A 14689-nucleotide genomic window follows, 5' to 3' on the forward strand; every position below is an offset into this window, starting at 1 on the left:
TATTTTTAATTTTTTTTATGTAACACTTGAATGTTGTTGTAAAATCTGAGGTGGACCATTTAATTAGTTTGCAACTGTTGCTGCTGTTTCGTGCTGTTACCATTGAGTCGGCTCTGACTCATAGTGACCTTGTGTTGGGTTTCCAAGGTGGTGGGTTTGAACCTTGTGGTGGGTTTGAACCACCGACCTTATGGTTAGCAGTTCAGTCCTTATCCTATAATGCCACAGTTGACATTTATTTAGTACTTGCATTAAGTCAGGCACTATTCTAAAAGATTTACCTGAATTAATTTACTTAGTCACTATGATTAGGAAGTAAGAGACATTATTGTCTGCATTGTCATTCATAGTAATCTGGGAAATTGATATTCAGGAAGGCACACAATTAGTAATCTTTTACTTTGCAGAATTTCTCTTTGATGACAGTATATTAACATTTCCTTTCCCAGGCAGACTTCAAATGCAGCAGTTTTTAGCAGCAGCCTGCTGGATGCTTCTTCTTGGATCTACATGTGGTTATAAGAAAAGAAGCATCACAAATCCTGAAGCTAATATGAATATTGTAAGTTATTCATTAAGATGAACAAACAAATGAACTGCAAAAGCCATGTGGAGACCATGTCTGGCTTCCCCAGCTTCACAAGTGGGGAAGAGAATCAAATCAAAATCAGCCCAAGGCTGATTCCTCTGAAGTAGCAGTCAGACATGTTTCCACCCTGCAACCTTCTTTATCTTACTCTGACACCAACCATTCCTCCACAGCACTTTCTGCTTCACATCTGGGTTTGTCAATCCATTGCAATAGCCACACAGAACCCATAACAATAGTCACGATTATTGGGTTTGTTAGGGAAGTGAATAGGGCACAATTCAGGACCAGAAAAGATCAGGTCAGGACAGTTCTCCAGTCAAGAACACCTTGTCTGCCGTTACTGCAGGTACAACTCAGTCTTGACACCAACCACTCAGCCCTGTGGTCCCTTGGGCTCTGCCCTGCATAGGCAAGTGTTACCAAGCTCCTTTAAATGTCCAGCAAGCACATTCTGGAGGCCACCCTCCTGCCCAGGCACTCAGCTTTGCTCAGTCCATGGCCTAGATGCCTACAGTTGGTGCTCCATGTTGCCACCTTGCCACCTCTGCCTAGGTGTCACTAGTTTTCTAGGTAGGGATATCACATTCTATTCAGTTTCTTTTTTCTTGATGGTCCAGGGATTGTCTGTTGCTATTTCTGAGATGGCTCCTTTTAACCCTAGATGGATGGCAAAACTAACCATTCCCAACCAACTCAACGGCACTTGTAACAACAACACCACCAAATCACTTGGTGGGAATTAAGAAGATACTGGATAGAAAACTTCCATCAAATAATTCAAGTACCACACAAACAAGAAACGCAGGAAGAAAGTGGGATAAGTAGAGTTTCATTGAGGGGATTGCAGTCAGTGAGTCAGAATGAAGTGTCTATGATTTGATGAATGCCAAAACTGATGATCTGCCAAGCAAACCTTTACCCAATTCACAATAAAAAGTTACAAAAAGAAAGAAGAAAACATTAGTTTAAGGAATTATTAATTTATCATTATTTTACATACAACCTCATAAGCCTACATAGTTTTTTAATAATCTGTCCAGGGTCCAAGTATGTGCCTCCTCTCCAGTTCCCTGGCAGACTGAAAGATGTGATCAAGTTGGAGCAGTAATAGTCCGTCTCCTGGTGACTTGAGCAGTCATTTCATGGTGCACTGCTGAAGAGAGTTCATATTGATTATCTCTTCAGAGAAACCCTGGGTTCTTCCTAAGCCTTCTTCGAGAGCATTTGCTATGATTTTCAGAACTACATCAGTGTCCTTTTTTGCATTAGGAAGCCATCATTAATTTCTGGTGCATGTAACAAAAAGTATCTTATGCAGCAATTCATATTGAACAGGAAAAAGTAAAAATCATTCACTGCCCTCTCTGCCCAAGGAGGCAAACTAAAATGCTAATCAGGTTACTGAATGGGACCAATCTTCCTGGTTTCTCCCCTGCCCTCAGACTGGTATGCAGCCTGGCCCATGTTACTCTCCATTCTGGGTTCAGAATCTGGAGAAATTAGCTCCTCTGAGTCAGCCAGCTTAATAAAATCTGAAACTCTGCTTCACCTCTCCAAGTGGCCTCTGTTTCTTCAACCACGAATCTAAAACTGCTGTAACAATACTGTTACCCACAAAGCTCCAAAATAAACACCATACATAACTAAGAAAGAGGAAACCCCGCTCCTGGGACACATGGGACACCTGCAGCAAAGAGGGATGGTGTGGCGTGGTGACTGTATCTCACAAGCAATGTTGATACCTGTTTTAAACAATGTTCATCGTGACAACATTGGAACAGTGTATTGAAAGTACCATGGACCGCCAGAAGAACAAACAAATCTGTGTGGTCCTTGGAAGCCAAGATGACAAGACTTTGTTCCTCATTTCAGACATGTTATCAGGAGGGACCAGTTTCTAGAGAAGGACATTCTGCTTGGTAAAGTAGAGGGTCAGCAAAAAAGAGGAAGATCCACAATGAAATGAATTGACACAGTGGGGGCAGCAGCAAGGGGCTCCTGGGAAACAACTGTGAGGATGGACTAACTAGGCCTGGGCAGTGTTTTGTTCTATTGTGCTTAGGGTCACTTAGAGTCAGATCAGACTGGAAGGCACCTAACAGCAACAAATCAGCTTGCAGTTTAGCAGTAGCACCAATTCACAAGGTGATCTAATGTCCTGATCGACATATCAAAGAGTTAAGTCTCCAGGTGCCTGTTTTTCTGGGTGGTTACTCTTTCAGGCTCCGAAACCCTGTACAGGGTCGCTATGGGTCAGAACCAACTCGATGGCACTTAACAACAACTCTTTCAGCAGCCACAAGAAGAGGGAGCAGGCTTCATACCTAGTCTGCATTAAAATTCCAAAAACACTTACCTAAGAAAGAAGGACAGAAATGTGTGTGTGTGTGTGTGTGTGTGTGTGTGTGCGTGTGTGTGTGATGTTTCAGGCAATGCTGGATTGTTTTGCTAAATTCTCAAAATGGCGACACTCATGCTCTCAATACTAGAAGTGAAATGAGACGATGCTGGAAACAAATCCAAATGAGAAGTATTCACTGGAAGCTTCATTCCAATGGTAAGTGCTGTCGACTTGGGACTTGGATCAGACTCACAGTGACTCTGTATAGGGTTTCCAAGGAGCTTCTGGTTAGTTTGAATCACTAGTCTTGCAGTAAAAACAGACCTTGTGGTACAGTGCTTAGCCTACAGTGCCACACTAGGATTCCACCCACATCCAAACTTGTACAAGAGGGCTTCAAAGAGTTTGTGGAAAGTAGAATTGTAAGATAACGTAAATTTTCTACAAACTTTTTGAAGCCTTGTCCTACTAGAGCTTTAAGAAAAATGGAGATATCGTGATGATGGTTTGCCGCAGTGACAACAGCAATGGGCTCTAGCACACCAACAATTGTGAGGATAGCGCAGAACCAGACAGTGTTTTGCTCAGCTGTGCATAGGGTTGCTATGAGTTAAAACTGACTGCATGGCACTTAGCAACAACTTGTGTTTTATTGTTTCTTTGTGGTTCTCTTTCCCAAGTATTCAACAAGAATCTTTAACCTCTGGCCACTTTGTTGAACTCAGTCTATGAAGACAATATGTAGGTCTTGATGACACTTAACATTTATCTTTCTATAAGGACAATAAGAATAGCAGACGTTTACAGAACACTTACTTTGTTGCAGACCCTGTTCTAGATATTTACCAGAAATTCTATAAGGATATACTACTATGATCTCTATGTTAGGACTGAAACATAAAGCAGAGTCCAAGTTATATGACTAATAAGTAGAAGAGTTAAAATGAATGCCTTGCTGTTTGTCTCTAGAGTCTGGACTCTTAAGCTCCTAATATATACATGCACTTTGTGTGCACAACACGGACAAATGCAAAATCTTGTGGCAAGATCATAGACCTTTGACTTAAGTCACTTTGGCATTAATTCTATTTTAATCTCTTTCTAGTATACAATCTTGACAGATTATTACTCTTTCTGAACTTTCATATTCTCAACTGTTCTTGTTATTAAGTGCGGTCAAATCGGTTCTGACTCATAGCAATCATGTTTCTGAGAAGCAGCTGGTGGACTTGAACCATCAACCTTGTGGTTCAAATTGACCTTGCAGTCCAGTGCTTATCATACAGCACCACATCAGGACTCAAATGGGTACATTTCTATTTCAAAAGCCTGTTATAAGGATTAGTAAAACAGTTGGTGCAAACCATGTATGTTATAACTAATATGCACTAGTTATCCTCTTCTAAGACTCCTAGTGTGGTACTGTAGGATCAGCAATGGACTGGGAACCATGAAGCTGACAGTTCAAACCCACCAGCTGCTCCTCGGAAACCCTATACAGGGTTGCTATTAGTCAGAACTGACTTGACAGCACTTACCAACAGTACCAGTCCTCTCCTTGGGAGCTCTGGTGACACTGTAAGATAGACATTGGACTGCTAACTACAAGGTCAGCAGTTTAAACTCACCAGCCATTCTGCAGGATAAAGATGAGACTTTCTGCTCCCATAAATATTTATAACCTCGGAAACCCTATAGAGAGTAGCTAGGAGTTGGAACTGACTAGAGGACACCTACCAACACTTTCTTAGTATATCTGTGATGCAATATCTTCAGGTTACCCCTCTGGATCCACTGTCTAATTTTTTACACCCTTTTCTATGACAAGGAGGCTGACTTAGAAGAACTAGGCCAACAAGCGTCTGTGACCTTTGATTTTCAGTTCAGACAGTGGAAATCTTGAGCAAAGATTTGGTCAATAGGGAGGAAAATTAGGTCAAGCTATTCACTGCCTTGCTTCTCTCCCTGTGAGGTCAGTTTAAGGGGATTGAATCCCTGCACTGAATACAATAGCTGTTTTTAATGAGGCCATCTCTACTTGATCTTCTTCTGACTCTGATAACTGCTTCTACCCATCTCCCTTCAGATTTAAGGTCCACAACAGTTGACTAACTACAGGTCATTGCATCATCCCTTGTGGTTTTCCTTATTGGATGAATAGAATGCTTTTGTAAAAATATTTTTATAGTGAACCAGGACAATTAATAACAAATACCAGGTCAACAGGCATAAACCGGGGAAGGTGGTGAGCAAACCAGAATGTTTGGTTGCTCCTCCCTGCTTTACTCATGTCTTTGCATACAGTTCCTTCTAGAAAACCTCCTCAAATTATTCTAATTTTTTCTTTCTGTGTGCTGTTCCAGTATATAAACAGATGAGCAGTATGTTGCAACTTCAAGTTCTGTATATTGCATTGTTGTTGTTGTTAAGTGCTGTCAAGTCAGTTCCGACCCATAATGACCTTGTGTAGAGTTTCTGAGGAGCAGCTGGTGAGCTGAACCACCAACCTTGCAGTTCAATTGGCTTTGCAGTCTGACGCATTAACCCACAGTGCCTCACCAGGACTCCATATATTGCATTGCATATGTAAAAATTAAGGGGTTACAAGATTTAGGGGTACAGGTATATTTTTCTTTCCTCTTTTCAGAGTCAGATTATTTCCTACTGGGGCTACCCTTGTGAAAAGTATGATGTCGTGACTAAAGATGGTTACATCCTTGGAATCTACAGAATCCCTCATGGAAGACAATGCCCAAGTGGAACAGGTAGGATTGATTTAGGCATGAAAGGATGTCAAACTCACCAGGCTTTTTGTAGAATGATGAGGTTATCTTTTCCTGTAAAGAGTACAGACTTGGAAACCCTACGATGGGTTGCTTTGAGTCAGAAGCAACTCAATGCTAGTGGGTTTAGTGTTGCTCTAATTCTAGACTGGGAATAAGATTTTTATATTATATTAGCAATGTTATGAGAAATCCTGGTGGTTCTGTCGGATAAGCATTGGGCTGCTAACCATAAGGACAGCAATTCAAACTCAGCAATTGCTCTGCAGAAGAAACATGATGCTTTATGCTCCTGTAAAGATCATAGTCTCAGAAACCCTATACAGGGTTGTTAGGAGATGCAATTGACTCAGTGGCAGTGGATTTATTAATTATGTTACATTATGTGAAATTCCACTTGTAGTCATGTATTTTATTTTCTCACAATGCAAGTTCAATGAAAATATATGTGCAAAATCTAACAGTGCCTGGTGTTCAGTAAACATTCAACAAACTATATTTTTATTATTGGTTTTGTTGTTTTACAAAAGTTAAAACTTTTTTATGATTTGAATTTTTGTGCTCAGAAGCTTCTTGAGTTATAAAATGTTATTTATAGAAATAATTATAATAATGGTAGAGTTAATAGTTATTTCACTACACAACTGTTTAGCTATTTAATTCTCATTTAATTCTAACAAGTACACTACGAGATAGCCTCTGTTATTATTCCCCATTACACAGGTAAGTTAACTGGGGAACAAAGAGGTTAATATGTAATAGAGTGAATTATAAACAGCCCAATCTGATTCCAGTCTTTAACCATTTAAAAATGGAAAGCAATATATAAAGAAGATAAAAAAATTTTTTCCTGAGTAGTTCAGAAGTGACTATAACCTAGGTTTGCCTGGCTTGGAATTTTACCTCTCTTCTCTGCTGCAGGAAGTGAGGAAAGAGAATTTGTGTAGACACTAAGGAAGTTGAGACATGACATTCTTGTTGTCTGTGTTTTGCAGCTCCAAAACCTGTTGTGTATTTGCAGCATGGGTTACTTGCATCTGCCAGCAACTGGATTTGCAACCTACCCAACAATAGCTTGGCCTTCCTTCTGGCAGATCATGGTTATGATGTGTGGATGGGAAACAGCCGGGGAAACACCTGCTCCAGAAAACACTTGAAATTGTCAACCAAATCAACAGAGTATTGGGCGTTCAGGTGAGGAGATATTTCCTAATGAATAAAGTGTGTATGGTATTCATTTGCATGTGGGAAAACCCTCTGATTTTTTTCTGGACAGAAACGTACCTAATGGGAACCAGGAGACAGAAGCAAAGGAATCACTGCTTCTAGCCATGGTTTCTCCACAGACTCGGAGACGTGTCTTAAGACCTTTATTATTATGTTGCTGATTGCTTTCATATCCTTGCTACCTGATGTGTATGTGTGTTTCAGAGAAAAAACTTTTGAACAGGACAAAGATAAGACAAAGTTAAATCATCTGGATGAGGGAGGCCATTATTATTGGGATGTAGGGGGTCCTGGACACTGTAATGCTGGGTCTTATCTTTGCGGACCTCAAAGAGAGGTGACCCAATGGAATGCAGAAACCATCGTACAATCTCTTTGATATCCCACGCGAGTAAAGTTTTACTAAAGGCAATACAGAAACGGCTACAAGCATACATTGACAGAGAACTTCCAGAGGTTCAATCCAAATTCAGAAGAGGACACGGAATGAGAGATATCATTGCTGATGTCCAATGGATCTTGGCTGAAAGCAGAGAATACAAGAAAGATGTTTATCTGTGCTTTATTGACTACGCAAAGGCTTCTGATTGTGTGGATCATGATAAGCTATGGACAACATTGCAAACTATGAGTATTCCTGAGCACTTAATTGTGCTCATGGGGAATCTGTACATGGACAAAGAGACTGTTCTTTGAACAGAACGTGGGAACAAAGAATGGGATGTATTCTTTCACCATACTTATTCAACCTGTATGCTGAGCAAGTGATCTGAGAAGCTGGATTCTATGAAGAAAAACGTGGCATCAAGATAGGAGGAAGACTCATTAACAACCTGCGATATACAGATAATACAACCTTGCTTGCTGAAAGTTAAGAAGACTTAAAATATTTACTGATTAAGATCAAAGAGCACAGTCTTCAGTATGGATTGCATCTCAATGTCAAGAAAACAAAAGTCCTCACCACTGGACCAATAAACAACATTCTTATCAATGGAGAAAAGATTGAAGTTGTCAAGGACTTCATTCTTCTTGGATGAACTATCAACACTCATGGAAACAGCAGTCAAGAAATCAAAGGACATATTGCATTAGGCAAATTTGCTGCACAAGATCTTTTTAAAGTATTGAAGACCAAAGATGTCAGCTTAAGTACTATGGTGCACCTGACCCAGACCATGGTGTTTTCAATAACCTCATATGCATGTGAAAGCTGGACAGTAAATAAAGAAGACCTTAGAAGAATTGATGCTTTTGAGTTATAGTGTTGGAGGAGAATATTGAAAGTGCCATGGGCTTCCAAAAGAACAAACAGATCTGTGTTGGACGAAGTGCAGCCAGAGTGCTCCTTGGAGGCCAAGATGGCCAAATTTCATCTTTCATACTTCAGACATATTGTCAGGAGGGACCAGTCGCTGGAGAAGGATATCATATTTGGTAAGGTGGAGGGTCAGGGAAAAAGAGGAAGACTCCCGATGAGATGGATTGGCCAAGTGGCAGCATCGATGGACTCAATCAAGTGTGGCAACAATAGTGAGGTTGGCCCAGGATTGGGCAGTGTTTCCTTCTGCTGTGCAAAAGGTCACTATGAGTCAGTACCTACTCGATGGCAGCTAACAACAACAACAACATCTTTGCGGACTATGAATGATTGTACTAGACAGAGAGTTTCATGCACACAAAAAAGCTTTAAGATTCGTTGTGAGGAAAGATCCGGCTAGAGGGGATGGGGCGGGATCTAAGCAACATTACATCCGCCCCAGAGTCTTTGTTTGGTTTGGAGTCATTAAAAGATTCTTGGGCAAGGAAGTCAGGAAAGACACTCACGCTTATTTATTATTTTTCTTGGAAAACTAAATGCAAGGAAGTGGTGAGGTTAGGAAACTGAGGTGTGTGATGTAAGAGTTCAGAATGGAGTTAATACCCTTCAAGCTAGAGTCGCCTATAAAGGCGTCTGGGAGGCACTTGTTAAATGTCCTCGAGTGAGTTTCAATCCATAGCGTCCCTTTATAGGGTTGGAGACACTGCATTTGCTTCAAGGACTGGTCTACAACTGGTCACTCCTGAAAGACACTTCTGAGGAGGTTTGTCAGGCCCATAAAGCATGAGACCCATTGGATAGAGAGAGAGTGTTACTGCTCAACAGTGCACACTAACACATCCTACACATCTTCATGATTGCTTGGGGCGGGAGGGGCGGTGGGGTAGACAGCCTGCAGCATTTACTCAGTAAATGGCCCAGGCTTCAATTCTGCTTTATGAACCCTCCCCCTTTTCTCTGTCTCATTCCCCAGCTGAGAAATTTCATGCTCATAATTCTTTATGGGAACATGAACAGAAGTCTCTGTTTCTTTAACCAATCAAGCTGAATAGGGTTCTATACCCTGCCTGACAGTCAGAATCTTTTGCTGACTACTTCAGAGATGTATGGGGTCCAGTGAGTTTCTGAGGTAGAATGGACCTAAATCTTTGCATTAGTATATGCTTAACTTGGAACTGCAGCAGCCTTGTGAATATAGACTTAACCTAGAGCTTAAGTAAGCAGAGACCAAAATTTAAAAAGCAAGAGGATCACTGCTAGGATTACCCATCATGGGAAAGAACCAGTTGAGTCAGGATGTTGTTGTTGTTGTTAAGTACTGTGGAGTCAGTTCCAACTCATAGCGACCCTATACAGGGTTTCCGAGGCTGCAAATCTTTATAGCGGAAAGCCTCATCTTTCTCCTGTGGAACAGCTGGTAGTTTCGAACTGCCAACCTTGAGATTAGCAGCCCGATTCATAACCATTATGCTATCAGAGCTCCTTGAGTGAGGATGTTGTTATTGTTGTTTTTATGTGCCGTGGAGTCGGTTCCAACTCATAGCAACCCTGTAGAGGGTTTCTGAGGCTGTAAATCTTTATGGGAGCAGAAAGCCTCATTTTTTTCCCGCAGAGCAGCTAGTAGTTTCGAATTGCTGTCCCTGAGGTTCACAGCCCAATTTGTAACCACTATGCTACCAGAGAGGTAGCCTTTAATCTGGTCCCAAATAAAAGTGGTCCATTGGCTTCTATTCTCTCTTAACCACTTAGCTTTATCTAGGAGGCTCTTAGCTGAAGTTCAGCTTCACCTGTGGACATAATCTAAAAGCAGCAGGAAGTATTTGTGACCATGCAGACTCCTCCCTATTTAGCTAGAAGATGATCTAAGGCCAGACAGTTAGTTATATAGTACCATACTAGGCCCTGTCAGCTACTTCTTCTGGGATGGCTGAAATATTTTTGGCTCTGTGTGTGTGTGTTGTAGACCACTGGGTTGTTAAGGGCCTTCAAATTGATTCCATCTCATAGAGAGACCTTGTGTGAATTTGAACCACCCACCTTGCTGTTCAAACTGAACTTGCGGTCCTGCCTTTATCCTACAATGCCATAGCAGGACTCCAGTAATGTGGGCAGGAACTCGTAATGCTAATAGGGCAATAGGAGTCCTTTGCTGTTTACTAGAGACACTAGAGATGATCTCCTGAACAGACACAGGATTTAGTTCAGTGAACAATTTGTTCAGTTTGTCATCTTGTCTTGTGGGTATTAAATACCTAGAGTGCAAGTGGTCATTACACTGTTCTGATGTAGACATGTCAGGGCCAATAAGGAGTTATCAGGGTTCCAGGAACAAACAGACCATAGTCCATGAGAGGCAGAGTTTTCTTGTTCTCCTGTCCAGTCTCCTAAGGCAAAGACGTTAATTCAGGGGAAGTTCCCTGGGAAGGGTCGTGGTGTCCCCAAAGGAAACCAGTCAGTGTAACCCACTATTCAATGCTTTGAAGTTTATGGACAACTTCTTGGTTAAGTGGCCCCCTAAGGGAAAGCCCCACCTGCTGTTCATATCAGGTAGTCTTATACCCAGGAAGTGTACCCCAACTGCCCAACCTTCATATTGTCCCCAAATATCAGTCAAACTTTTCATAAACTAGGACTTTTTAGGAGTGCAGTGAAAGGCAACATGGGGGTGCTTTTCACAGAATCCCATCTAGGAGGTTCATTCTAATAGTTTCCTAGTCCCACTGTTGTTGTTGTTAAGTACTGTTGTTGAGTTGGTTCCTACCCATAGTGACCCTGTATAGGATTTCTATGGACCTGCTAGTGAGCTCGAACCACTGACCTTATGGTTCAAACAGAATTTGCAGTCCAGCACATTAACCGGCGGCATTACGTCAGGACTCTGGTTTCCTGTTTAGGTTTGCTGTATCAATAGGCACAATATTTTTTCAACTGGCTAGGAGTCCCCAAAACAAGAAGCCACTCCAAATGGGACAGCCCTATGCTAAGTACTACTCATATCCACCAGGGAATACACAGTGACAGCTCAATGCCCCAAACAAGAATAATCTTTCCCCATCTGAGACTTATTTGTAATTCACTTATCCCAAACTGTAAACAAAAGACACTTCTCCAACTACTCGGGCTGTCACCACTGATCCCCTGGCAATGAAAGATTTTAGTTTCTTGAAAAGTCTCTTTTAATCAAGGTGACATGCTCACAGGGTGTCGGTGTGCATAGACTCATAGAATTGGATATTTAGACTCTAATTTTACATTTAGTTAAAAGTTAAATTTCTATATCTGGGAAGTATCTATGAATGTGTTTATAGACTGCAGTCTTAACAAGGAGATAAAGTCCTAGGGTAATGCAGATGGTTAAGCACTGGACTATTGGCCAACAGACTGGTAGTTCAAACCACTGCGAGATGCCATGGATGAAAGCTCTGGTGATCTGCTTGTGTAAGATCACAGACTTGAGCATCCTTTAGAATAGAGTTCTACGCTGTCACATATGCAATCACCACGAGTTGGAATCTGCTCAATGCAACTGGTTTGGTTTGGTTTGAACAATGACATGCTTTTTTCAAATTTTGTTGTTTCTTCTTATTGGCAGCTTGGATGAGATGGCTAAATATGACCTTCCAGCCACACTCAATTTCATCACAGAGAAAACTGGACAGGAGCAACTCTTCTATGTGGGTCACTCCCAAGGCACTACCATAGGTGCGTTTAGGGCACATTTGATATAAAACATGTTAGGAGCTCTTCTTCCAAATCATGGGAGGGGTCAGGATGTCTTCTCTTCGTGCAGTTTCTAATTTGGGGACTTAAATTGGGAAGTAATTTCCACTGACTAGTTTCTGAAGAGTGAAAACGAAATTGACTGTAAGGATTTCCCCCCATTTTCCTCCTTCTGCACTGTATTTGGAGGGTGATACATAAGTATGAAGTAGAGAAAATAATTCAGTTAGTAATTTGTGTACCTAGATTCTAGGAAGCAGAGATAAAATACTCTATGTGCTCTGAACTAACAAGGCTCACACTCTAGCAACAGACACCAAATAAAAAGCAGAGAATTACCTTGTTCAGTGATTAGATGCTACAATCAGTGTGACTTTTCATTGCCAGGGTAACACTGGGGTAGACAAGATGTGGGTGGGGCATATTGGCTGTGCCATGAAGTACCTTACTCCCCTCACTGCTCTCTCTTGGACTAGAGGCCCCTCCTACAATTCCAACAGCATTTCTCCCAACCTCTTTTCTATTGGTTTTATCTTAATCAGATTTCTGGTGGAAAGTAGGTCTTTACATGGATACTCTTGTACTGCCCTAGGCATTATTCATGCATTTTATAACTGTAAACCACCAACATTTGAAACCATTAACACCCATATTTTACAAATGGCTAAATCTAGGGAACTTTTCTAATGATGATGATTCCAAGTAGAACATTAAGTGGTGCTGGTGGCTGTGGCTGTATGCCATGGAGTTGGTCCTGACTCATAGTGACCCCATGGAGTGTTTCCAAGCCTGTAAGACTCATCTGTGAGCCTCCGTCACTCATCACTAGTCCGTCAGTTTGTCATACTCTGGTGATTTGCATGTTTTTGTGATGCTGGAAGCTATGCCAGGAGTATTTTAAATACCAGAAGGGTCACCCATGGTGGGCAGGTTTCAGCTGAGCTTGAAGACAAAGACAGACTAGGAAGAAGGAGAGATGGACTATTTCTGAATATTTAGTCACTGAAAACTTTATGAGTAGCAGTGAGACGCTGTCAGCACCAGAATACTGAATGAGCACCAGAATATTGTCAGACATAGTGCAGGAAGATGAGCCTCACAAAATATGACTGGGGAAGAGCTGCCTCCTCAAAGTAGAGTTGACAGTGATGATGTGAATGTTGTACAGCCTTCATTTGCTGATGGGGCACAACTCAAAATAAAGAGAAACAGCTGTCAACATTCTTAATAATCAGCACATGGGATGTACAAAGTATGAATCTAGGGAAACTGGTCTCTCTGTATATATGTTTACTTAATTGTCATAGAATCCTATAAGGATGTGATTACTCAGATTTACAAACTGAGGAAGTTACGAACATAAAGAAGAAATAAGTTGCCCAAGTTCTCACACAATTTGTGAGTAGGAAGCCAATGCTACAGCTCAGTTTTCTGTTGTTAAAGTCTGTCATCAGAGTATACTGGTCATTGGAGTATATCAAGATATGTTCAACAGTGAACGTTTGGTGGACCATACACTCTGCAGGGATAAGAAATTCATTTCATTTTCATAATCAATGTCATCCTTGGGAAACCCAAAAAACCTTTCCCTGTCAATGGTACTGACCATTTGTTTTTGTTTTTATCAGTTGTTTTACAGTCATGGGAGTTCTTTCTTATTTGTTTCTTTTTTTCTTAATTAGGCTACTTTTACTACCTTTTAAGATAGATAAATAAATGTTTTTTTTAGTATATGAAGTACTCTCTTATTCCTTTTCAGGTTTCATAGCATTCTCTACAAATCCAGAATTGGCTAAGAAGATCAAGATCTTTTTTGCATTAGCTCCAGTAGTCACAGTGAATTACACTCAAAGTCCCATGAAAAGATTCACAACTCTTTCTAGGCAGGTAGTCAAGGTATGTGACTTCCCATGTTTAAACCTGTATTAACTAAAATGAGCTCTATTTCTATTGATTTCAAGACCAGAGAATCTGAAACAAATGACACTTTATAAATTTCTGAGACTATGATAGATTCTCAAGATTTACTGACAATGTTGTTATTGTTGTTAAGTGTCATTGAGTCGGTTCAGACCGATAGGAACCCTGTATAGGGTTACTGAGGAGCAGCTGGTGAGCTTGAAACACTGACCTTGTGGTTCAAACCTACTTTGCGGTACAGCGCCACACCAGGACAGTATTACTGCTTCATTGCTGCTATTGCTAACAGCAACAAGGGAGCTCACTACAGTTCATTCTACCCCATTGTTTTCATTTAATGCTAGAAGCTTTTCTCCCATCTCATACCTTAATAGCAGTTAAAACAGATCTGATTTGACTGGAGAATTAAATATTGAATCCAGTAGGTTAAATCTGTCTTTGACATTCCTTATTTTCAGGGGTGAGTCTTCAGAATCAACTTAAAGGTAGTGATTTGGTTTATATAGTGTAGTAGATGATATCATGGCATAGAGGCATAGAAACAGGTGGTTGGTGCAGACGTAAATTCTTGTTGTTAGCTGCTGTTGAGTCGGTTCCAACTCATAGGGACCTTGTGTTGTTTATAGCTTGTCATGATCCACACAATTGAAAGCCTTTGCATAGTCAATAAAGCAAGGTAAACATCTTTCTGAACTCCTGGTGTGGTGCTGTAGGATCAGCACTGGACTGCAAACCACGAGATCAGTAGTTCAGACCCACCAGCTGCTCTTTGGAAATCCTATATA

At 41.0% G+C, this 14689-nt stretch overlaps 1 protein-coding gene across 1 annotated transcript in view; it reads left to right on the top strand.

The window, feature by feature from the left end:
- The first annotated feature begins 460 nt into the window (after positions 1–460).
- The window catches only part of LOC102834206 (lipase member K-like), a 36718-nt gene continuing 22489 nt past the window's right edge, over positions 461–14689 (top strand). Inside the window, exons 1-5 of the mRNA XM_006831120.1 lie at positions 461–562; positions 5581–5698; positions 6712–6910; positions 11857–11966; positions 13744–13880. Of these exons, the coding sequence (XP_006831183.1) occupies positions 461–562; positions 5581–5698; positions 6712–6910; positions 11857–11966; positions 13744–13880 (666 nt within the window). The remainder of the gene's footprint in view (positions 563–5580; positions 5699–6711; positions 6911–11856; positions 11967–13743; positions 13881–14689) is intronic.

Source organism: Chrysochloris asiatica, unplaced genomic scaffold, assembly GCF_000296735.1.
Source record: "Chrysochloris asiatica unplaced genomic scaffold, ChrAsi1.0 scaffold00003, whole genome shotgun sequence".
In the NCBI taxonomy this organism is placed as follows: Eukaryota; Metazoa; Chordata; class Mammalia; order Afrosoricida; family Chrysochloridae; genus Chrysochloris; species Chrysochloris asiatica.